General features: G+C 36.8%; 2 protein-coding genes across 9 annotated transcripts in view; one reads left to right on the forward strand and one right to left on the reverse strand.

Moving 5' to 3' along the window:
- Nucleotides 1-5,983, reverse strand: part of EFCAB7 (EF-hand calcium binding domain 7) — a 44,112-nt gene extending 38,129 nt beyond the window's left edge. Inside the window, exons 1-2 of one of the 4 annotated variants that reach the window (XM_045897507.3) lie at nucleotides 5,669-5,819; nucleotides 3,285-3,472 (exon numbers count right to left, since the gene is read on the reverse strand). In XM_045897507.3, coding sequence (XP_045753463.1) covers nucleotides 3,285-3,471 — 187 coding nt within the window. In that variant the 5' untranslated portion in view covers nucleotide 3,472; nucleotides 5,669-5,819. Of the gene's footprint in view, nucleotides 1-3,284; nucleotides 3,473-5,542 lie in introns of all 4 variants that reach the window. The other 3 variants (XM_054512828.2, XM_054512829.2, XM_045897508.3) reach the window with 3 other exon arrangements.
- ITGB3BP (integrin subunit beta 3 binding protein) overlaps nucleotides 5,947-25,588 on the forward strand; it is a 68,029-nt gene continuing 48,387 nt past the window's right edge. The window contains exons 1-2 of one of the 5 annotated variants that reach the window (XM_064589035.1): nucleotides 5,947-6,182; nucleotides 20,463-20,505. In XM_064589035.1, coding sequence (XP_064445105.1) covers nucleotides 6,178-6,182; nucleotides 20,463-20,505 — 48 coding nt within the window. In that variant the 5' untranslated portion in view covers nucleotides 5,947-6,177. Of the gene's footprint in view, nucleotides 6,183-6,202; nucleotides 6,361-20,462; nucleotides 20,506-25,588 lie in introns of those variants that run through there. The other 4 variants (XM_064589034.1, XM_064589037.1, XM_064589038.1 and 1 more) reach the window with 4 other exon arrangements.

The following is a 25,588-nucleotide window of genomic DNA, read 5'->3' on the forward strand; positions in this document are numbered from 1 at the left end:
ATTTTAAAGGTACTGTCCTTTGTGCTTAACCAACTTCTTAACCAACTTCTACTATAAAACCTTACATTGGGTATTTCTAACTATCTTAGGTGAGATTTCACAAGATCTGGGCATTGTCAATTAGCACTAAAAAATGATAATCTGGATAGTCCACAATATAATGAATAAGGACTAATATATATAAAACAATTTTTAAAAATATCCTCAAGGAAATAGAAACTAGAGCAGGATAATAAATACAGACATTTGTGAGTCCATTATATTGAACATTCATTGTGTATAAGCATAATACGTGGTGGTTTGGTTTTTTTCAGAGATTCAAACTTCTTGGTTCCTAAATTTTATAATCTAAATAGGAATTCCATACCTGAAGTGTAAAATTGCTACCTATGGTCATGATTTAAAGTTAGTAACATATTAGAAGTCCACAGACTAAAGAAATGTTCCCATCCTCCAGATTATGACAGTGCAGCATACCTAGATAACTTTGGCAGAGAAAAGGAAACAAGACGATCATCTCGAGGTGACTTGTAGAGCTAACAGGAGTTGCACCTAGAAAGCCTTTGTGGAAGTTTGTACCAGTGGAGACAATATAATTTTTTTTTACTTCCAAAGGCTAATTTTGGATGTAGACAAAAGCCCTGACTACCATGTTGCCCTAGGAATGAACAAAAGATAAGTATTTTGCCTAGCATAAAAATGGACAATTCCATAATTCATCTATTAAGAGAATCAGGGAAAAGGTACATGTGTTTTAGGATTCCATCACCAGCCACCTTTTAAAAGGTAAGAATACAAGTAGGACCTAAATGAAGTTGTGATTTGAAGTCAAAAGTCCATGTGAAAGAAAATGCTGGGGTGCCTGGCTGGCTCAGTGGGTGGAGTATGTGACTCTTGATCTGGGGATCACGAGTTCAAGCCCCACATTAGGGGTGGAGAGTACTCAAAAAAAAAAAAAGAAAGAAAGAGAGGTGCCTGGGTGGCTCAGTCAGTTAAGCCTCTGACTCTTGGTTTCAGCTCAGGTCATGATCTCATGGGTTGTGGGATGGAGCCCCATGTTGGCTCTGCACTCATCGGGGAGTCTGCATGAAGATTCTTTCCTTCTGCCCCATCCCCACTTGTGCACTCTGCCTCGCTCTCTAAAATAAATAAAGAAATGTTTAAAAAAAAGGAAAATGCTATTTTCTGTACAGCTTTGGGAAAATGAGTGTGTAACTCTTTCCCAAATGGCAGGTCAGCATATACTTGGTGCTGTCTTCAATAACAAAATGGTTTTTGGGGGCACCTGGGTGCCTCAGTGGGTTAAGCTCCAACTATTGATTTCAGCTCAGGTCATGATCTCAGGGTTGTGAGATCAAGCCCCACACTGGGCTCTGCAGTAGGCATGGAGCCTGCTTAAGATTCTCTCCCTTTCCCTCTGCCCCTCCCCCCTCTAAAAAAACAAAGAAAATACCTTTTTTTTAATGAACTATTAATTACAAAACAACTTTCTTAGAATAAGATTATGCCTAAACGTGTACTCAGTAAACACACATTCTCATATCTAAGAAATAGGTATAACCTAGTAATTACTAATCTAACTAAATTTCTAATTTTAGAATTAGTTGGGAGTCCATTATTATGTCTAATAACAGTAAAAATTTGTAACTGTAAATGCTTAAAGGTTTACACGAAAATACTGATCTTTTGCCAGGGTTTACTTTAAGCTTTGACGTGAGTCTATAATACCTGTATTATTTATAAGTTGGAAAAAAAAGGAACTCTAAAACTCTGATAATGTTACTCTTCTGTCCAACCTTGAAATGGAATGTCAAAGCACATGTTATATGCATAAATGGCAGAAAGATATAGATGAAAGATATAGTAATAAGAAAGATATCACTTGTTTACCCTACTTTTTAAAAATCTAGATTATCTGAACTCAATCATTATAATGTTACAAAGAGAATTCCACCATAAAACCAAAAGTGTATATAACACTGAAGAGATAAACACTGAATTATCCAGAATATTGTCTAAGACTGGTAGCACCTTAGTAATATATACTTACTGATTCACAAATTAAATGCCATAATAACGAAATACAGGTTAAACTTTTAAACAGAAGATTCATGATCTCAGACTACTTTCAAAAGAATAAAAACTAAAATTACAGTTTATAATAAAATATAAATTTAATGTTTGTATCGTTTATAATAAAATATTTTAATATTTTCAATGTTCATATTTCAAATATGGATTTCCTCAAATAGAGATCTTATTGGATACAGACCCAAGACATTACTTCAAAAATATGTCAGAATTTTTCTTTAAGGAAACCGCTTCTAAATTTGGCAAAATAACTCAGTTTCTCCATTCATAAAATTATTAGCCTTGATGAAATTGACATGAGTATTCAGTGTTATCTGGTATTGTTTACCACTTTTTCAAGAGTAAAGACCTCCAAGTCATTTGATATACCTGGCAAGGACAAAATTCACTGGTTTGAGGGATATTTACAGAGAAATTTTAGATATGACAATGGAGAGAAGCAAAAAAACGACCAGCTTGGGGCGCCTGGGTGGCTCAGTCATTAAGTGTCTGCCTTAGGCTCAGGTCATGATCTCAGGGTCCTGGGATCGAGCCCCGCATCAGGCTCCCTGCTAGGCGGGAAGCCTGCTTCTCCCTCTCCCACTCCCCCTGCTTGTATTCCCTCTCTTGCTGTGTCTCTCTCTGTCAAATAAATAAATAAAATCTTTAAAAAAAAAATAAAGACCAACTCCTACCCCCACCAAAAACAAACAAAAAAACAAAAACAGCACTTCTAAAATTTTACTTATCTCCTAATATTTCTCTTTTACAATCATTCAACCTGTTTTTATATATTCTTTACATTTTCCCCATTATAGGTCAAATTCAGGCTAGTGATTCAGATGTCAAGTGTTTTAAATTCTATTACTATAGAATCTTATAAATCTTATATAAATAAATATATATATCCATATAGAATCTTATATAAATCTTAAAGTACCAAGTAAGAATTTTTAAAAAAATATTTCTAAGCAAGTAATTGATGGAAGCTTTAAAAATACTAATCTAGTCTGTATAAACACTGAATGTTTTATTTTGAAGCTACATAGAATATATAAATATATAAAATGGCACAATAGCATAATGTAGTTCCATTGCTCAAGCTTCCCTAAGAAACTGGGATGATTCAACAATGTAATTCTTATTCCTGTCTTTCTGATCTATTAACTTTCAACAAATAAGGCAAAATACGTATATTTTAAAGAAAAATTTACCCAAGTAAAGTTGTTCTTTAGAAATAATGTTTTCTAAGCTGCTTTTAAAAACAGTTAAGTAGGCAGCTCTACAATTCATATAAAATGTCTCTTCTTCAGTTAGTGGAAATTTCTTTGTTCGAGGACTCTCTGAAAGCGCTGACTTCTGACTGGAGAAAGCTGCATCTCTTCCTGGACTGATGGCCATTCTATTAGAAAATAATTTAAAAATTTTAATCAATGTTAATCCCCTAAAATGCAAATGTCACTTTGCCTTTCAAATGGGGGGAAGAGGAATCAAAGCATTACAGTTTTCATATATGGGGAAAAAAGACAAATATAATACACATATGGTGTTATTATTATATGCTAAATTAGAATACGCCTTTGGCAGTATATATATATATATGTGTGTATATATATATATACACACACACACATATATATGTGCGTATTTCGAAATCAACTATATGAGACAAAATATATATAGAAAATACATATATATGAGAAAGCCAAAAGAATAAAGCCAAAGCAAAGATGTAATATAAAAACAAAATAAGTATCATAGAGGAAAGGAAAAGCACACAACAATACTCTCAAAATAAGAGGACAGTAAGTTGGGGCACCTGGGTGGCTCAGTCGATTAGGTGTCTACCTTCGGCTCAGGTCATGATCCCAGGGTCCTAAGATAGAGTCCCACATTGGCCTCCCTGCTCAGTGGGGAGTCTGCCTCTCTCTCTGCCTTCCCCCCCCCACTTGTGCTCATGCTCTCTCTCCTGTGCTCTCTCTCTCAAATAAATAAAATCTTTTAAAAAAAGAGGACAGTAAGTTAAGTCTTCATAGGGTTGTCATGAGGATTAAATATGTTAATACACGTGAAACATACAGAACAATGCCTTGCAGTAGTAAGTGCTAAATAAACTTTGAAAGAGTGAAACTCTGCAACAATGAGAATTTGGATGTAATGTGATTGGCAGTTGGCATCCATCACCTCAGCAGGAGCAACAAGGTCACTTCAGCAACATCTCAATAATGCTGGCCAACATTTTGAATGACTGAATTTTTTGGATCCTATTTAAAGCATTATTGTGAGATTTTACTGCATTCATTACAAATAATGTTGTGAGGTTATATAGTACCTCAGCTCATAAGCCTTAAAGAACTATCATACATCTTAATTTATCTTTATTACAGTGGTCAGGTATTTTTTGTCCCTTTTACAGATAAGGAAATTGAGAGACAGAGATGTCACCCAGCTAGCAGTAACAAGAGGCAGTAAATTTTGATAACAGTTTCTTCTTTATTAATGTGAATGAAGGCTTCTTGTACAATAGTTACTATGAGGCACTAAATTGTGCTCCAACAATTAGCTGTTAGTGGTCTAACAGCTTCCAACATTATTTTACCCAGCTCTGACTTCTAAAAATACATTCCAACCTAATAAATTGAATATTTCAAGTTCAACAATAAGACGACACAGGTAGGGTCCCCTTCAGGACTCATTGGATTCTTACTCAGGAGGCCTAAATCACTTGCACCTTCTTGAATTATATAGGTCTTTTACACTTGGGAAAGAAAGATAATAATCGCTTATCATGGATGAAGTACCCTATTTATAATACACAGACTGCCTGCCTGACACTTTCATATTACACCAGATTTAGAAGGACCCCATAGGGATGTGGTGTCACAGTCTGGTTACTGCGAATTGATATCACTATAATTAAGCATCAGTTTTAACCACATATGCGTGCACGCATCTCCTCACAAATGTGGGGGGGAAAAACTGTTCCGATAAGAAAGGAAGAATGAATGTTCATTTTGCAGCAAGCAATTTTTAAACTTAAGTATTTTGGGGGGGAGGGTGGGATCGTCCTCGAATACTCTTTCCAAATAAGGTGACTACCTTACGTGGAAATCCCACAGTAGAAATGTTTCAGAAGTCTATTCTTTCCCTTTTTGTGACGAGAGACCAAACGGAGGCTTAAATAAATATACAACTGCACCCCTCAGGCTTGGAAACCGCCTTCACTTAAAACTCCAGCCCGAGACCAAGACGGGGGCCTACAGAGCACACTGTAGCAAACGGCTCCATAAATAACCCGCCACACAACAGCAAGAAAAATAAACTGTTAACAAGCGCCTAAGGCTTACTGAAGGGCCAAGGGAAACACAGCCGCCCAGTGCCCGGCCCTACACGCTGAAATACGTTCACAGCTGATCTCGGGCAACCTCTCTGTTTTTTGATTTCTCTACGACGCAGATGCGGTTTTACGTACACTTTAGGTACACACGGACCCAGCGTTGGTATGGCAAGAGAAGTAAAAGAAGCAGGTGAGAGGGAGGGAAGCCGGACAGCGAGGCAGGGCGCAGCGCGGACACAGAGACAGCCAGCTGTTTGCTACCTAATTCCAGCTCACACGCGAGGAAGCACAGCCAATTCTCTCCACGGATTCCGTGATCCTGTCACCGCAGCGCAACCGACCTCGGCCTTTCCTTTAATTACCATGGCAACTGCGCCTCTCCGCCACCGGAAATAAGATTCAGAGCACCTCCCCAAACGGTCCGGGTAGAAATCTAGGGAGGTGAATCCGGAGAGGACAGATACTGCTGTGCAGCTCGTCTGTCGGGGTCTGGAATGGCCAGAGTGAAGAGACGGTCCTGTGGTGCGCTGGCAGGGACGAGGATGAGGTCCTAGGTCCTTAATTAGAGTCTCGTCTCCTCTCCCCCTTACACTCGGATCCCTTGGAGGGGGGAAGGTGTTTCCAGCGGGCCACCTTGCGTGTGACACCGCGTCTGGCGTCCGCAGGCCCGCGCTTTTCAGACTGCGGCGTCGCCCTCCGAAGGTTCTCTGCTTTAGGAAGAGGTGGCCCAGTTCCTTTTGTCCCGCGGTGGGGCGTTCCTGAGTGTCGAAATGCCGTAGGTATCCACCCTCCCCCACCCCATTGCTGTTTCTTGGGTCCCTTTGTGAACAATAAGAGTAGATATTAAGTTGTCCTTAAAAATAAAATCCTGTTACTTTACTAGCAAAAATGCGTTTATTCTGGAATAACAAAGCATTTCAGTTCGCTGCGTGCAAGCTATGGCTAAACCATAGGTAAGTTCAACAAAGGAGAGAATGATTTTATGGAGAAGAAGGAAGAAGTTGGGAGGGATTATTTTGACCCAAGGTCCGTGGGAGAACAGTCAGTTCAGGTTCAAGGTGACGGTTTCTCCTTGGCTGAGTTGCAGGAGTGGTCTGTATTTTGTAGGAGGTGCAGTGTACATCTTTCCCTATTGGGACCTGTAATCAATGGTTCTTTCCTATTGAAACTCTTCTGTTGGGGTCTGTAATTGATAGTTGTTCCTATAATTGACGTTCAGTGGTATGAGATACCCTTTTAGCCTCCCCTTCTATCATCTCTTCTCCACTTTAATGAGGTTTCCCCTTTATTATTTTTCACATTTCCTCCTTTTGGTCAAGATCTTTCTCCAAAAGCATCGCTGATTGTCAGGTTCTTCTTAATTCAGTGACCTTTTGTCCCTTAGTGCCAGGAAGGATATTTCCTGGGTGTTATGTCCCACTTTGGAGGGAAATTGTACAAATTGGAAACCTATTGAGGTCAAATTTGAGTAACGAGGCGTAGCAGGGAGAACTTTCAGGCATTTCCCCATCTATAGTCCGTATTTATCAAGATTGTAAGCGTTGGAGATCGTCTGAGTACATCATTTTTAAAAAGATTTGATGGGGAGAGGAGACGAGACTCTAATTGACAGGCAACAAGTACACAATTGAAAGTAACATGACAATTCCAAATTGTGTGATGGTTCTAAACCAGGATCCTAGATCTGAAAGTAGCCAACTAAAAATACTGGCACTTATTCCAACTTAGGGGAGAAAAGTTCCCCCTGCTGAGGCAAACAGAGTCCTGTATGCTTCCTACTTAAAATGGTCATGAAAGCAGAATGGTGATTACTGCGAGAGCACACCGAAAGAATTATCTTGTGCATTTGAGAAGATACAGTATAGGTATAAACATGAAGCAATAGCTGGTGAACTTTTTGCAAAACAGCAAAACTTCAAAGACCTTTTAAAAAGTATTGTTATCTCAAAAGAACTGTTGGAACCAAGTGTGTTAATAATATGGTAAAGTTGAAAATTCGGAAACCATGAATTTTGGATAAGAATCCAGAGTTAGTTAATACTCTAGATGAAAAAGAGAGACTTCTGTAATTCCTGAACCTTCTAACAGGCCTGGTCCAGACATCTTGGGAAGTCTGTGTCATCAGATGTTGTCTGCCTCAATTCCAGGAAATCTTTCTGGTCCAGTCAGGGTTTGATGGCTTTCTTTAGATGTGCCACATGAATCCAAGAGTCCGTTCCTTGAGGTTTGGCACACAACGGTTGGCTAACAGTCCCTGAGAGGGGGCTTTCCAGCAAGGTTGAAGAGTCTTTCAGGAGGTGTTTTTTTGTCTTTTTTTTTTTTTTTTTCCAATAGATGAAATCTCCAAGTTGCAAGATGTGGTGCTTAAAGTTTTTGTCTACTGAGAGTGCACTGTGAAAAGATTGCTCTACCAAAGCATAGTTAGTTTTGAAAGAAGCAGTTAGGCCTTTATAATATTGAAGTATAATCTCCTTTTATCAACTGTGGGTCAAAGGAATCAGGAGCCAAGTGCATTGGATGTCCTGTGACTGTCTCAAAGGGTGAAAGTCTATGAGTTCGCAAGGGAAGGGGTCTGATATTTAGAAAGAACAAAGGCATTGCTTTAGGCCAAGATACTTGGAGGGTCTTTACAGATTTTGCCAATTGAGTCTTAATGGTGTCAGCAGTGTGTTCGACTAACCCTGAGGATTGATGATGGTATGCACAATAAAAGTGTTGTAAAACTAGCCAAACAGCACAGACTTGTTAAAGCACCTAACTGGTAAAATGGGTTCCCCAGGTAGGGATAATTTTTTTCTAACAGAATTTCTGCCACAGAAGAGGCAGTGGCCAGTCTACAAAGGAAAACTTTAGTCCAGTGAGGAAACATACAAACCATAACTAAAGCACATTTAATCCATTAGATGGGGAAGCTGTATGAAATCCATTTGTGAAAACTGAATGGCCTTTGAGGTAATTTTAAGTGTTGGAGAGCTGTGCAGACAGGTTTCCCTGCATTGTGTTTTGGACAGGTGAGACAAGTGAGGTGGGCACTTTTTGTGACCTCATTAATATTTCCTCACCAATGTGGGTTTATGAACACTATCATTTTGTTAGTAGACCAATGGTTTAGTGCATGTACAGTGGTAAGTAGTGGGAATTTTAGAATTTCTGGTAGGGCCAGATTGTTAATTTGTCCAAGTCAGTTTTTTTCTTTTTATCAAATGAACAATTATTAGATTTCCAATTTTTTCTTCTATTCTGGGGCCCATTGTTAGATGTTTCTGGTCAATTTTTTGACCTTGAGAGCAGCATTTTTGGCAGAAATATCAGCAAGGTGGTTTCCTTTGGCCTCCAGGGAGTCAAGTTTAGAATGCTGGGGACCTTAACAGCCAGAGCAGGCAGCAAAAGTATGGCATCAAATAAATTCTAGACATAGGAACCATTTTTAACTTTATCCCCATTGGGGTAAGGAAACCTCATTGTTTCCATAACCTACCAAAGTCTTGAGCCACCCTAAAGGCATAGTGGCTATTGGTATAAGTGTTTGTGGTTCTACCCTTGGCTAAGGTACAAGCTTGAGTAAAGGTGTATAACTCAGATTGTTGGGCCAAAGTAGCCAGAGGGAAAGGTGCTACCTCAATGACTTCAAAGGAGTTGCAGTAACATACCGGCACAGTACTTACCATGTGGTATGTATATGGTATACCATTTTCATCCTTTACATAAGAAACATCAGTAAAGCATGTAAAATCTGTATTGGTTAGAGGAGTTTCCTGTAAATTGTTACAGGGAGTCAAAAGGTGATCTGTCAGCGTTCCCCGTTGGGAATTAGAAGGACATTGGAAAGTCTGGCTTAAAGGGCTCAAGGCACCTGGAGCACTTAAGTTTGTAACAGTCTTTTTTCCAGTGTCCTGGCCCTTTGCAATAATAGCAGAAACTAGTGGGGAAGGAGGGTTGTTTGTTTTGTTTAGGGGCTTTCATTTGCTGGAGTTGACAATTGAGAATTTTAGACGTCTTTGTTTTAAATTACTCATCTAGGGTGTGGGTGAGCTGGTTTGCCAGGTTAACTAAATCTGGAGGGGACATGGTTTCCCATTCTATCCGCATCCCTTTAACTAAAAGAGAAAGCACATTTATATATATATTTACATATATATTTATATATTTACATATATATACATTTTAAGTTATATGTTTATATATAATTTTATAATTTATATACAACTTATATATATAATGTATATATATTTAACATATATATATCCCAACTCATTCTAGTTTAGTCCATTAATAAACATAGAGTTAAATGCTACCTGGGTAGATTGACCAAGTTATTTAAACTTACCAACCTGGTTTCTCAGATTTCTATTAGTTAGCCCTCATGCTTGTGTGAGGACCAGGCCAAACACTGGATGAAACTAGCCCAGTGGGGACACCCTAAAAGGGATTTAGAGAAACAGACGCCAATCTTTGGCAAGATGCTAGAACAATCTCTGGAAATCTCCACCAAGCAATTATAGTAGCTTTTCCTAAGCCTGCTAATTTTGTTTTGCTGAACAAAATTCAGGCTTGCACACAAAAGCCTGACAAACATATACATAACTGTTAAACTCAACACCAAACAGTCTTTTTTTTAACTTTTTTTTTATTATGTTCTATTAATCACCATACATTACATCATTAGTTTTTGATGTAGTAGTCCATGATTCATTGTTTGCTTATAACACCCAGTGCTCCATGCAAACAGTCTTTTAAGAAAATTTTGGTCTTCTTCTAGATGTTGAATTCTTCAGCAAACCCATTGGTGTCCTCAGTCATTTTAGGAAACTTTACAGCTTGTAATTTGGCCTTAGTCCAGAGAGCATAAGAAATTTGAGGTTTATTAAGATCCTCAGAAGACTTAACTTTAAAGGGGCAGGTTTTAACAGGCTCAGGAGAGTAGGGAGTGGGGAAAGATTTGGAGGAAAAGGGAAATTTGGTGAAAGGATTAGCATGAGGGACAATAGAGGAGATGGTGATGGTGCCGAGAAAAATGGCACCAAAGGTAGAGACAGAACAGGGTATCTGCCACATGTCCTGAGACAAAGAAGATGGAGAAGGCAGAAAAGAGGCTTCAGAGCCCTTATTTCTTTCTTTCTTTGTTTACTTCAGTTAGTCTAGAAATTGTATTTTGCAGAGAAGCAATTTTAGATTTCCAATAACTTTCGGAAGCTTCAAAATACTAATCAAAATAGGCATCCCATTCAGTTTTGACAATTTTAGAGCCGTGGCTGTCCAATTTAGTTTTGAGAAAAGTTAAGTTTGGAGAGAGAGAAAGTTTCCCATAATGGCCATTGAAGTTCTAAATTACTTTTGGTAAGTCATTTCATTTAAGGAAGGACCACAGTTTTTAAACATAAAACCAGCTGGGGTCCCAGAAGTGGGGGAAAGAAGTGGGGTACCCTCAAATCATTTTGATGACTAGGATCCCATTTCTTAAATATTTATATATACACACACACACACACATATATATATATATACAATTTTTTTTTTTTTTTAGCAAAAAAGAAAAATTCCTAAACAGCACAGTTTCAGCAGGAACAGCCTGGTTCCAAAATAGTAACTTTAAGTGAAGTAAAGACTCCAATGAAAAGGTAGAGAATATAGATTTAAAATCTATACATAGATTTTACATATATATACATTTTAAGTTATATGTTTATATATAATTTTATAATTTATATACAACTTATATATGTAATGTATATATATTTAACATATATATATCCCAACTCATTTAATCCTCATAACGCTGATACTACCTAACCTGATATCAAAATACGATAAAAGAATTATGAAAATATTGCTGACCAATATATTTCATGAACATGGACTCAAAAATCCTTAACAAAAGATTAGCAAATCTAGGGGCACCTGGGTAGCTTGGTCGGTTAAGTATCTGCCTTCTGCTCAGATCATGGTCCTAGTATCCTGGGATTGAGCCCCTTGTCGGGCTCCCTGATCAGCGGGGAGTCTCCTTCTCCCTCCCCCTGCTCTTGCATTCTCGTGTGCATGCTCTCTCTCTCCCGCTCAAATAAATAAATAAAAATCTTAAAAAAAAAAATTAGCAAATCTAATTCAACATATGAAAGGGATAATACATTATGTCCAAGTGGGGCTTATCCCAAGAATGCAAATTGTTCTGTTATTTTAAAATCAATTCACATTTTTCAAAAAGAGAATAAAGGATATCATATTAATAGTTGTACAAAGAGCACACTCATTCATGATAAAATAAAACTCAGCACAGTAGAAGTAGAAAGGGAACTAATTCCTTTGAAAAACCTATACATATTATACTCAGCACTAAACACTTATTCTAAGATTAGGAATAAGGCAAGATGTACCCTCCCACCACTTCTATTTAACAAAGCACTAAAAAGAAAGGAAATGTGTAAATGTTGGAAAGGAAAAAGTAAAATTGATGATTTGCCAGTGATATTGTCATGAACTTGGGCAATCCTGAGGAATTCGTAAAACAGTTATTAGAGCTATTTAGCAAAGATGCAGCTCACATAGTCAATATACAAAAATTAATTCTGTTTCTACGTTTTAGCAAGAAACACCTGAAAATTAAGCTTAAATGTTTCCATATACAATCACATTTTAAAACTACTTAAACGAAGTTTAACTAGAAGACACTTATTTCTACCTTGAAGATGACAACATGTTGCTTAGAGAAAATAAAGATCTAAATAGGGGCATGTTTATGGATTTGAAGTCTCGATAATATTAAATTGTTAGTTCTCCCCAGTTGATCTTTAGATTCAATGCATTTCCTGTCAATCCCAGCAAACATTTTATAGGAATAGAAAGACTGATTTCAAGATTTTTATGAAAAGGCAAAGGACTTATAAGAAAATAATCTTGAAAAAGGAGAATGAAGTTGGAGTACATAAACTAACTAGACTTAATATAAGTGGTTCTGAATTCAGTGTGGCTTGGACATAAGGACAAATAGATAAAATGGAAGAGAATCCAAAGTCCAGAAATAGACCCAGAAAGGTGCCAAAGCAATTCAGTGGGGAAAGAAAAGTCCAAATGGTTCTGGGACACCATACAGAAAAATAAATGAAACACCCTCAACTTCTACCTTATACCCATATAAAAAATTGATTTGAAATATAGCATAGTCCTATATGTAAAAGGTAAAGTTTCTGAAGGAAGTGTATGAGAATATTGTTACAACATGAGGTAGGTAAAATTTCAGGCAAGATACAAAAAACAATAACCATAAAAGAAAAAAATAATAGACTTCATCTAAATTTTTAACTTCTCATCAAAGGACACAATTAAGAAAATGAATTGTCAAAGCTAGAGGTATTACAATTCCAGATTTCAAATTATACTATAAGGCTGTCGTAATCAAAACAGTATGGTACTGACACAAAGATAGACACATAGATCAACAGAACAAGATAGAAAGCCCAGAAACAAACCCATGATTATATGGTCAATTAATCTTTGACAAAGGAGGCAAGAATATGCAATGGGAAAAAGTCTCTTCAACAAACAGTGTTGGGAAAGCTGGACAAGTACATGCAAAAGAATGAAACTGGACCACTTACACCATACATGAAAATAAACTCAAAATGGATTAAGGGCCTAAATGTGAAACCTGAAACCATAAAAATCCTAGAAGAGAGCACAGGCGATAATTTCTCTGCCGTTGGCTGTAGCAACATTTTTCTAGACCTGTCTCCTGAGAAAAGGGAACAAAAGCAAAAACTATTGGGACTACATCAAAATTAAAAGCTCTGCACAACAAAGGAAACAGTCAACAAACTAAAAGGCAACCTACTGAATGGGAGAAGATATTTGCAAATGACATAGCCGATAAAGTGTTAGTACCCAAAATATATAAAAATTTATACAATGCAACACCAAAAAACCCCAAATAATCCAATTTAAAAATGGGCAGAAGACATGAACAGACATTTCTTCAAAGAAGACATGCAGATGACCAACAGACACATGAAAAGGTGCTCAACAGCACTCATTATCAAGGAAATGAAATAAAAACTACAGTGAGATACCATCTCACACCTATCAGTATGGCTAAAATAAAAAACGTGAACAAGTGTTGACAAGGACAGGGAGAAAAAGGAACCCTTGTGCATTGTTGGTGGGAATGCAAACTGGTGCAGCCACTCTGGAAAACATTATGTAGGTTCCTCAAAAAATTAAAAATAGAATACTCTGGGCACCTGGGTGGCTCAGTTGGTTAAGCGACTGCCTTCGGCTCAGGTCATGATCCTGGAGTCCCAGGATCGAGTCCCGTGTCGGGCTCCCTGCTCAGCGGGGAGTCTCCTTCTTCTGACCCTACCCCCTCTTGTGCTCTCACTCTCTCTCTCTCTCAAATAAATAAATAAAATCTTTTTAAAAATTAAAAAAATAAATTAAAATAGAATACCCTATGATCATTGTAATCGCACTACAGGCATTTACCCAAAGAACACAAAAACACTAATTCAAAAGGATATATGCACCCCTGTGTTTATTGTTTATTGCAGCATTATTTACAATAGCCAAATAGCCATACACACACACACAGAGAATATTATTCAGCCATAAAAAAGAATGAAATCTTGCCATTTGCAACAACGTGGATGGAGCCAGAGTATAATGCTAAGAGAAATAAGTCACTCAGAGAAAGACAAATACCATGTGATTTCACTCAGATGTGGAATTAAACAATTTAAAGGGTAAAAAAGGGAGAGAGCCAAACCAAAAAATGGACTCGTAACTATAGAGAGCAAACAGATGGCTACCAGAGAGGAGATGGGTGGGGAGATGGGTGAAATAGATGAAGAGGATTAAAAGTACACTCATCTTCATGAGCACTGAGTAATGTATAGAATTGTTGAATCACTATATTGTACACCTGAAACTACTATAACACTCTATATTAACTATACTGGAATTAAAGTAAAAATAAAAAAAAAAATTTTAAATTAATTGTCAGGGTGCCTGGCTGGCTTAGTCAGTAGAGTGTGCAACTTTCTTGATCTCAGGGTTGTGAGTTCAAGCCCCACATTGGGTATAGAGATTACTTAAAAAAAATTTTTTTTTTAAAAATGAATTGTCAGGCGCCTGGGTGGCTCAGTCGTTAAGCATCTGCCTTCGGCTCAGGTCATGATCCCAGGGTCCTGGGATCGAGCCACGCATCGGGCTCCCTGCTCCGCGGGAAGCCTGCTTCTCCCTCTCCCACTCCCCCTGCTTGTGTTCCCTCTCTCGCTGTGTCTCTCTCTGTCAAATAAAAAATAAAATCTTAAAAAAAAAAAGCAGGAAATTAAAAGCCCTTCTTTGAAAAATAAAATAAAATTTAAAAAATGAATTGTCAAGCCACTGAATAGGAGAAAATACTTATAAGATATATTTTAACCAATTTATATTTAGAATATATAAAGAATTCTTGTAACTCAACAGTAAAACAGTAACTGAAGTAAAGAGTAAAACTCATTAAAATAATAGTTCAAAAACTTGAACCAGTATTTAATTTAAAAAAAGTTACATAAATGCAAGGAAGCATTTTGTTAGTCATCAGGAAAATGCAGATTAAAACTATATTGAAATACTGTTTAACACCTGGTAGAATGACTTTATGTACATTTTGCAGTTAACAATATTATGCAAATACTGGATCTTAGTAAATAGATTTGCTTTGCCCAGGGGTCTGAGTTAGCACTTCTGAAACTGATTTCTATGTATTCTAGGCTTGAGCAAATGATAAGTGTTTTGCAGATAATAGAAACTAGGTTTTCATTGTTGTATAGAGGAATTTAAAATATTTTAGCTTGGCATTGGAGATATCAATATGAAATCACAGATTTTTTAAATACACATATATGCAGAAAGATAGACATGTATTTTTCTGTTCTAGCTCTGTGTATCTTTATATATACATTTTAAAAATCTGTGATTTTTTTTTCCTGGCTAGTGATATGTAATAAAATAGTCTCTTGTGCTAGGCAGTGGCAGTGAGCCACAGCTCCCAGTCAGCCCCACCCAGTTGCGAGAGTAAAAAAAATGATACACTTAAAACTATTCTGTACCCATATAACCATTCTGTTTTTCACTTTTAATAGAGTATTCAGTAAATTGCATGAGATATTCCGTACTTTATTGTAAAATAGGCTTTGTGTTAGATGATTTTGCCCAACTATAGGTTAATATAAGTGTTGTGAGATAGGCTAGGCAAGGCTATAATGTTTTGTAGGTTTGGTGTATTAATTGCATTTTCAGCTTAGATGGGTTTATCAGAGCATAAGCTACTGTAAGTCAAAGAACTAGAGCAAGAGAGAAAGAATGATAAAACAAATAGGGCAAAATGTAAACAAGTGATAAGTCTGGGTAAAAGATAAGAACTCTTACTCCTAGTTTTTTTTTAAGTTTAAAATTAAGTAAAAATTAAAAGTTACCCTCCATACTCATCAAATTATTTAAAAAAAAAAAAACACCGATGCATGGATTAAACAGTAAATTAGATACAATTGAAGAAAGAATTAGACAACTGGAAGATAGCTCTGAATTGCCCACATGCACTACAGAGACAAGAAATGCTAAGAAATAAGAGTTTAGATATATGGAAAATGGAACTATAAAGTCTAAAATTACTTCTAGATGAAGTCTAGAAAGGAAGAATGAAGGAAAGTCAATATTTGAAAAGATTATGGTTTAGGTTTTTCCAGAACTGTTAAGACATAGATCCATATAAGATACTACATTAGAGATAAGACCGTTAATAAGACATCTTTTGGGAACCTGCAGTGAAACTACCTTAAACAGGATTGGAGGAAGGGCGCCTGGGAGGCTCAGTCATTAAGTGTCTGCCTTCGGCTCAGGTCATGATCCCAGGGTCCTGGGATCGAGTCCCACATTCTTAATTAGAAATCAAATGAAAGTTCATTTTTTTCTAAAGTAATTTCTTTTATATTGTCATCAGTGTTAGTAATGTTGTATAATGAAACTCCTGTACTTGTTCTGTTCTGATAGAATCAGAGAATCCTATTCAGGATACTACCATGTGATAAGTTAAATAAAATAGGGGAGGATAGTCTTAGTAATATGACTAATCCCACAAACATAATTACTTTCTATTCCTCTTGATATGAAATTGCATGTCAAATGTATTTATCTTTCCTAAATTCTCAAGAGCAAAATGCTGGTAGCAACCAGAATTTTCATCCCAATGAATCTAAATTTAGTACACCTAAAAATGAAGCATGGTAGTTAAATTATGGACATAGGTGTAAATTTGGGTTAAGGTGGAAGTGGGAAGTAACCTGCAGAAGTAATAAGATTACCAGGACGAGGGAGGAAATTAGGATACAGTAGATAAGTGCCCATTTAAAAAATTATTTTTTAAAAGATTTTATTATTTGAGAGAATGAGAGATTGAGAGAATGAGTGGGGGGAGGGGCAGAGGGAGAAGCAGACTCCCTGCAGAGCAGGAAGTCCGACATAGGACTCGATTCCAGGACTCTGGGATCATGACCTGAGCCAAAGGCAGATGCTTAACCAACTGAGCCACCCAGGCGCCCCGAAAGTTTACAGTTTAATCATTAAGTGTACAGTTCTATGACATTAAGTACATTCACCTTGTGCAACTATCACCACCATCTATCTCCAAAACTTTTTCCATCTTGCAAAACTGAAATTTTATACCCATACCTATTCACCCTTCCTCTAGTGGCAACCAGTATTTTCTGTGTTTATGAATTTGACTACTTTAAGTACCTTGTTTGAGTGGATCATACAGTATTTGCCCTTTTGATAATTGGCTTATTTTATTTAGCATGATATCTTCAAGGTTCATCTGTGTTGTAGCATGTGTCAAAATTTCTTTCCTTTTTAAAGCTGAAGAATATACCATTGTATATCTATATTACATTTCGTTTACTCATTTACCTGTCAGTGGGCGCTTGCATTGTTTTCACATTTTGGCTATTGGAAATAATGCTGCTATGAACATGGATGGGTGTACAAATACCTGTTTGTGTCTCTGCTTTCCATTCTTTTGGATATATACCCAGAAGTGGAATTGCTGAATTATGTGGCAATCCTACATGTAATTTTTTGAGGAACTGCCAAACTTTTTCACAGCAGCTGTACCATTTTACAGTCCCACCAGCAGTGCACGAACATTCCAGTTCTCCATATCCTAGCCAGCATTTTCTTTTTTTTTTTATAATAGACATCCTAATGGTTGTGAAATGGTATCTCTTTGTGGTTCAGATTTGCATTTTCCTAATATTAGGGATGTTGAACATTTTTTCATATGTTTATTGGCCAGTAGTATATCTTCTTTGGAGAAATGTCTATTTGAGTCCTTTTTGGTGTATCCATTTTTTTTTTAAAGATTTTTTATTTATTTGACAGAGAGAGACACAGTGAGAGAGGGACCACAAGCAGGGGGAGTGGGAGAGGGAGAAGCAGGCTTCCCACAGAGCAGGGAGCCTGATGCGGGGCTCGATACCAGGACCCTGAGATCGTGACCTGAGCCGAAGGCAGACGCTTAACGACTGAGCCACCCAGGTGCCCCATGGTGTATCCATTTTTTTAAACCAAAGTAATAACCCCTAAAACTGCTTATAACTTTACAGAACTACCAGAGATACCGCTTTTAATTGCCAACTAATACTGGTAACAAGTGAGTAAATACTTTAGAAAAATATTTATCCCATAGATCTAATCAAGTTTTGTCTGTTCTTACTTTATAGTATAGTTTCAACCATCTCTTCCTCTCTGTTCCTATTAACATCATCCTCTTCCATGTAACATAATTTCATGCTTATATTACAGTTGTTTGTTGCTAAAAGAGTGGATAAGATAAGATTAAAAGCATATAGTATGTACTTAATTTAATAACATACTTCGGCATTGGGCCTAGTTCTAATAGATCGTCATAAAATCCTCTAGTAGGTTTGCTGTTCTTTACCTCTTAACTCCTCCCCATCAGTTCAACAAAGATTTGTTGTGCACAGGACCTAAGATCTGAGTTTCTGCCCTTCAAGCTGTGGGACAGTGGGCACATCACACCAACTCTTCCATATTGGATGTACTAAGTGATTTCTTAGATTTTTCTTAGTTTCATCTATTAAATCTCTTCATGATTCTTATAAATATTACCAGGTTTTAGTTTACAAGCCTGAATTATCTGAAAACCATATCACCCACAATAAATCATGTTTTTAGATTCTCACTGAACTGTTAAAAGTGGGAAATAACAGTCTAACCCAGCTCACTTTCTTGTTTACTTTTATATATTTCCTTGAGCTTCTTAGATCACCCTAGGACCTAAACCGGAAATCTTTTAAATCCAAACATTGAGTTACTTTCTCTAAGAATCAATCATCAATAAGTAATATTTTGAGCAGTTAATATCAGGGTGGGGTTTGTTTCCTTCTAATAGGTAGTATTACATCTTAGCATTTAAAAACAGAATAAAAAACTCTGTGCTGTGTACTTTTAGTTTTTGATTTCTACTTTTTGAAATTTTATTAAATACCAAAATATTTTATACACCTGAATAGAGTACTATATATTCCAAAACTAAATATATATTCTTTTTTGGATCATCTGCCATTTTTATTTGTTCATTCCTCTATTCTCTTCTTGCTTCATTGAGAATTCACATTAAATTGATTTCACATGGACTTCTAAAAGATACAAGTAATTTTTCAAAGTGATTTAATTAATCTCAAGAAATAATGTTATGTGATAAGCTACTATAGATATAATAGCAAAATTAAGTGAGCCCTTTTTTGATAGATTAAATTTTTGTATTTAATATTTACTACTCCATAATGTTTGTAAATTGTCCATCTCTTCTATTTTTTTCTTGTTCTTGTCACTTGTTTGAAAGTCAATAGAAAAAAAGTCAGTAGTTATTTATGAATAATCATTTTCTAATATGTATAAATTTTTTTTCTGTTTTCTATAATACAACCTTTACAATACAATCCTTTTTTTTTTATGGTCAAATTCTCTAATATTTTAAATAACGAAATTTCTGTTTCTCAGGGATCAAGAAAGTACTTTTAATGCTGCATTTGTCACTGGGAAAACTAGTTTTAATTTATATTGACCTTTTTCTCCTTTGAGCATTTAGTCTGCATTCAATAAAATGTTGATGACTGCTCTTTAGAAGACAGCTGTACGAAATAAAGTATTATAAATATTCAGCTTTCCTTTCTAAGCATTGTCACCAACAGCTGGGCATCCAGTTTAGCAGAACAGATTTTGCACAGAGAGAGCCTGGCATGTTCCTGAATCAGTTTAGTGGGGAAGACAAAAAATAGTTTTCTTATGGATTGGGGACTTATAAAGACATAGAGCATCTGTTCCTCAGTTAAGTCATAGTCTGGTAGCACTGAATCATGTTTAAAGCTAGAATAATGTGCAAAACTTTTTTCACCTTGTTCATACCTTTATTTTAATACCTAGTGCATTATTTCTGCAAATAATATACTTTCAACATCTCCATTAAGGGTGTGTAAATTATTATGCCCTTATGCTTAATTTCTCATTAGTGATATTTTAAAACACAAATATATTAATCTTTACTAAGATTATTTCATAATATGACTTTAATGCTTGAATTGTACAATAGTGCATGTATATGAAACCATATATAAAAGTCCATTTGAGGGCGCCTGGGTGGCTCAGTTGGTTAAGTGACGCCTTCGGCTCAGGTCATGATCCTGGAGTCCCGGGATCAAGTCCCACATCGGGCTCCCTGCTCAGCAGGGAGTCTGCTTCTCCCTCTGACCCTCCTCCCTCTCATGCTCTCGGTCTCTCATTCTCTCTCTCGCAAATAAAAGTCCATTTGAATATTTAATTATTCCATATTGAAAGATGCTATTAAAAAATCCAGTTTCATCATCATGAAAATTGCTTTGCTTTCTTCATATGGTATTCTGCTTTCATTGGCAAAAGTAACTCAGAATCTTTGTTTATATTTATTACTCTTAAATATTCGGCTACTTAAAGCATATAAATCTGATTTCTTTAAATATTTTGTTTGCAGTGTTAAGAGATCACTGAAATTGGATCATCTGTTAGAAGCAAATGTAAGTATTTACCTGTGAATTTATAATTGCATAACAAGAATGTATTTTTAGTTTTTTAACAGGATATTTACCTTAATAGAAAAATTCTCAAAAAACATTGTGATGTAATTGTGATTGGTACACCATTTTCTGTATAAAATGTTTTTTATAAATCTAATGTATGGAAGTTCCTGGCCAGATTGAGGTTTTCATTTAAGAGGCAAATTATTTAGAAACCTTAATAAAATAATTCAGTAGAAATGAATTTACTATTTGTGGGAAAAATGTTCTGCCATTTAAATGCACAAGAAACAATATGAACAATGGCAGTGCTTTAATCTGTAGTCTATAATCTGCTAAATTGAAATAAAAACATTAACAGCATTTTTATATAAAAAATGTAATTACCTCCCTCAGCTATGTTGGCATGATTAAACAATAAAGTACTAACAGTGTAATAAATTTCAGCATGGTTATCACAATAAAAATAAAAATGTACTGTTGCTATTACTTTTTGTAAATCTAGTCATAGTACATTACCAGTGCCAGCATATCATGACATATGTTGGTTTATTATCTTTTCATACCAACTATGGAACTAGATACAAATACTAATATTGAGATACTTATGGCCTCAGTAATCTTTTTTTTTTTTTAGATTTTATTTATTTATTTATTTGAGAGAGAGAGAATGAGAGACAGAGAGCATGAGAGGGAGGAGGGTCAGAGGGAGAAGCAGACTCCCTGCCGAGCAGGGAGCCCGATGCGGGACTCGATCCTGGGACTCCAGGATCATGACCTGAGCTGAAGGCAGTTGCCCAACCAACTGAGCCACCCAGGCGCCCTGGCCTCAGTAATCTTAAATGCAAGTAAATTGATGAGAAAGTGAATTAAAACAAATAGCTAGTCAATAAATGGCACTCCTACAAAATCCCATATGAGAATGCCATTTCAAGAAATGGATGTTATATGGAATTTCTCTTTGGAACACTTACTGATATTTAACAATATACCATTTTTAAAACTTCCTAGATGCTTTTTTAAAGATATTTAAACAAAAGTGGGAAAACAATGCAATGCCACTAAAAAAATCATTAGCAGTGTAATCAGCAATTTAGAGTACCATTATCCAACTTGTTCTATACAGAATGCAGCTGTGACTGTAATTCTGCATCTGTTTCTTTGGTCAGAGTGGTATTTTGGTAGATGAGTAGTCCAGCTTGAAATGAAATACTGTTCTTTCCTGCCCCCAAACTGTTCTTTGGGAGATGGTAACATTATTTGAATAGCAGAGACTGGCCGTTTAGGAATTCATCCTCTTCATGAAGTACAATTGTCATCATGGCAGGCTTTCAGTCCATTTTTACTTCAGGTTAAGATGTGTCAAGGTAGCCTGTGCCACAGCTAACATCCTGTATTAGAAAAATACATTGTTATGTTTGGCCCAATTCTGTACCTTTAAACCAAGGGGACTTAGCTTGACTTAGCTTGGTATCACATGGCCACTCCCTGCTAACTGCAGGTTCCTAGCATCTAGCCTGGGCCTTTCCTCAACATTTCTCTTCTATTTTCTGACCTATTTCTGGTAATTTCTGCCTTTGTACTCTTGCCTCATTGTTTGTTGGCAGCTCTATATTCACATCTTACAACTGGCAGCTTTCGTTCTGGTGCTATCTAGGATTCTCTCCTTTGCTACAGTTACACTTCCATCCACTCCAGTAACAACTTAGCCCTAAGGCAGCCTGGCTCCACAAGTCTACCCACATGCCAATGATCCGTTGAGGCTGCCTTAGCCCATGCAAAGGAAAATCAGACATTCAAGACATACCTATAATTCCAACAGTACCTAATTGCTGTAAAACTGCAGAGAAACTAGTAGTAACTTTATGGTCATTTTTCCTTACAATGTGATACTGAAGGAAGAAGACTGATATCCACAGAAAGGAGATAGCCCTTATATACCAGTTGGTTGAAGTGGAACCTATTCTTTCTAATCTACTGCTGTTTCCTCTCTTAGACATGTTCAAAACTCCCAAATCCCAGTGTTCCCGAAGTAGCTACAGACCTTCATGGAGATTAATGCTCCATGATGTTAGAGCAAGTCTGCAAAAGTCATTTTCCTTATGAGTCTCCTAATGGAGAAAACAGAAATATGAATCAACCCCTGTGACCTTCCTTTAATATCTGGAATGTATACTACAAATACCATTGTTTGCTGAACCTCCCAAATTGTTGGGGGGTAGTGAGGAGTAAAGAATGTTCCAGTTTTTAATCACCTACAATATTTAAGCTGCTCAAGTTATTGTCCTCCAAGCACTGTTTCTAGATGAATTTTCAGAAATGAAGATGAATTATTTATTACAAACTGCTGCCAGTGGCAGTTTAGATGAATTTATAGGGACAACTACCTACCTAATCATGTACATAGTCTCATTCAGGCCACCTCAGAGAAGGAATGGAAGAAGCAGATGCTACAGGTAGGAAGGGAAGGAGCATACTTCCTACCAAGGCCAACTCAGTAGGCTTACTGCTAGAGGGAATAACAGTGCAAGTTGGGGAGGGTGGGGGAGGTTTGCTAATTTAGGCATGAATTCCCAGGCTAGATTACTCCCTTATTATTGGTAGGACACTTCTGATTATTCCTAGGGCCTAAACTTGTCTTTTCTCTCTGAGACAAGGCTTCTGCCAACTCCTGAAATTAGAAAGAACTTTGAATTTCAGGGCATTAGGAAATTTTATAGCTCTCATTCTGCAGTCCTATTTATTGATTTGGTTCACATCTACTTTGTTCTCTCACTCCCTATATCTCTTAGCAGTTAAGTGGTGCTAATTTCCTCCTCTTCTCATCCCCTGACAACTAATTTACTTGCTGTCTCTATGGATTTGCTCATCCTGGACATTTTATGTAATTGGAATCATACAATATTGTGGCCTTCCATGACTGGCTTCTTTCATAACATTTTCATGTTTCATCCATGTTGTTATATGTAACAGTACTTCACTCCTTTTTGTAGCTGAATCATATTTCAGTTTTCTTGATTAGATACTTAGGGATGGAATTGCTGACTTACATGATAATTCCATCTTTAACTTCTTGAAAAACTGTCAAACTCTTTTCTACAGCAGCTGCACCATTTTACATTCCCACTGCCAGTGAATGGGGAGGGTTCCAATTTCTCCAGATCCTCCTTGCTGTTATCTGACTCTTTGATTCTAGCCATCCTAGTAGGTGTGAAGTAGTATCTCATTGTGGTTTTAATTTGCATTTCTTTGATGATGTTGAGCATTTTTTCACATACTTATTGGCTATCTGTATATTCTCTTTGGAGAAATAGCTACTCAAATTAGTTACCCATTTTTAAGTAATATTTTTGTTGTTTTACTTTTGTGTATTCTCAGTACAATCACCTTATCACAGATTCTCTGGGTTGTCTTTTCACTTTCTTGGTAGCATCCCTTTGATGCACAAAAGTTTTAAATTTTGATGAAGTCCAGTTTACTTCTTCTTTGATTACATGTACTTTTGGTGTCATATCTAAGAAACTATTACTTAATCAAGTTAATTTTGTACATGATGTGAGAGTAGGAGCATATATATTCAGTTGTCCTAGCACTATTTGTTGAAAAGATATTCTTTCCCCCATTGAATGGTGTTGATACCCTTGCTGAAAATTAATGACCTATAAATGTAAGGATTTATTTCTGGACTCTCAAGTTGACTCCGTTCATCTCTGTCTGCCTTTATGCCACTACCACACTTTAATTACTGTAAGTTTTCAAAATAAAGTTATAATTACTGTAAATTTGAAATCAGGAAATGTGAATCCTCCTTTTGTTTTTCCTTTTCAAAATTGCTTCTGCTATTCTGTATACCTTGCAATTTCATAGGAATTTTAAGATCACCTTGTCCATTTCTGAAAAACAGCCGTTGGGAATTTTGACAGGGATTACAGATCAATTTGGGGAATTTGCCATCTTAACATTATAGTAATTCACCCAACAACAGCAGAACGTACACTCTTCTTATATATTCTCTCAAAACAACTTCCCTATCCAGATCACTTTCAAAAGCTTGAGATTGTGGGAGTGGAGTTTCAGATAAAGTGTGCAAGTTCTAGGAAAATTTTCCATGAAAGCCCTTGTTTGAATAGCAGTGTTGGAGTTTCTTTGCCTCACTCCTTCCCCTCACCGAGAGAAGAGGAGGTGATGCTATGGATCCTGGACTAAGAAATATGGCAGTACCAGGTGCCTATACTGACCCTATCTACCCTGCTTTTTCTACTGTTTGCTTCATGTTCCTTGAACTTTTCTGATTGCAAAAGGATAATCACTTACCCACCATGGCTAAATTCTCTGCCTCTGGGAGGAGGGCAGGTCTGTGAATCTCATCCTCTTCCTGAAGGTAAGCTGGCTTTCTCTATGAGGTTGGGGTCTGCTGGGCTTTCAGTGGATGTGAGGCCATCATCTGGCCAATGCTCTGATAGAAGTGGCACTTTTGGAGTAGTATGCATTCCTTGGCTTGATGGTCTAGACATTCAACTGTAGCACCAGTCTCATTTGCATCTATGCTTCTGCATGTTCTTCCCCTTTGGCCACCTCTCACTCCCAATACTGAATACCTCACCAGGTCTGGGGACACAGAGAGATTCTAGGCCCCTGGCAGACTTCTTAAAGGTGAACTCCACTGCCTTGCCCTCCTTCCTTCAAGCTCCGGAAGCCCTCCATGTCATGTAGGCCTTAATATCCTAGTGATATACTAGATTGGGTGAGGAAACTAAAATTGAGAGTAAGTGGTATACCCACAATAGCATAGCTAGGACACAGCAAAACTATTATATGAGCCCAGGCTTCCTTCAGTATAACACAGCTGTTTTTCCTTTAGTGTAATTACTTAAACGCTTTATGAATCTTCATCCTATTTGGCAAAATCTAATTTCTAATACTCTTTTTGTTCATATTATCTTTACAGTTAACTAAATTTATGAAATGTTTTTATTTTTTTCAAGATTTATTTATTTGAGGGGGGGAGGAGGGGCAAATGGAGAGGGAGAGAATCCCAAGCAGACTCCCCCTGAGCAAGGAGCCCAACGTGGGGCTCGATCCC

The sequence above is a fragment of the Mirounga angustirostris genome, unplaced genomic scaffold (assembly GCF_029215605.1).
Source record: "Mirounga angustirostris isolate CCGP_5_RB_7025 unplaced genomic scaffold, mMirAng1.0.hap1 SCAF_4, whole genome shotgun sequence".
Taxonomy (NCBI): Eukaryota; Metazoa; Chordata; class Mammalia; order Carnivora; family Phocidae; genus Mirounga; species Mirounga angustirostris.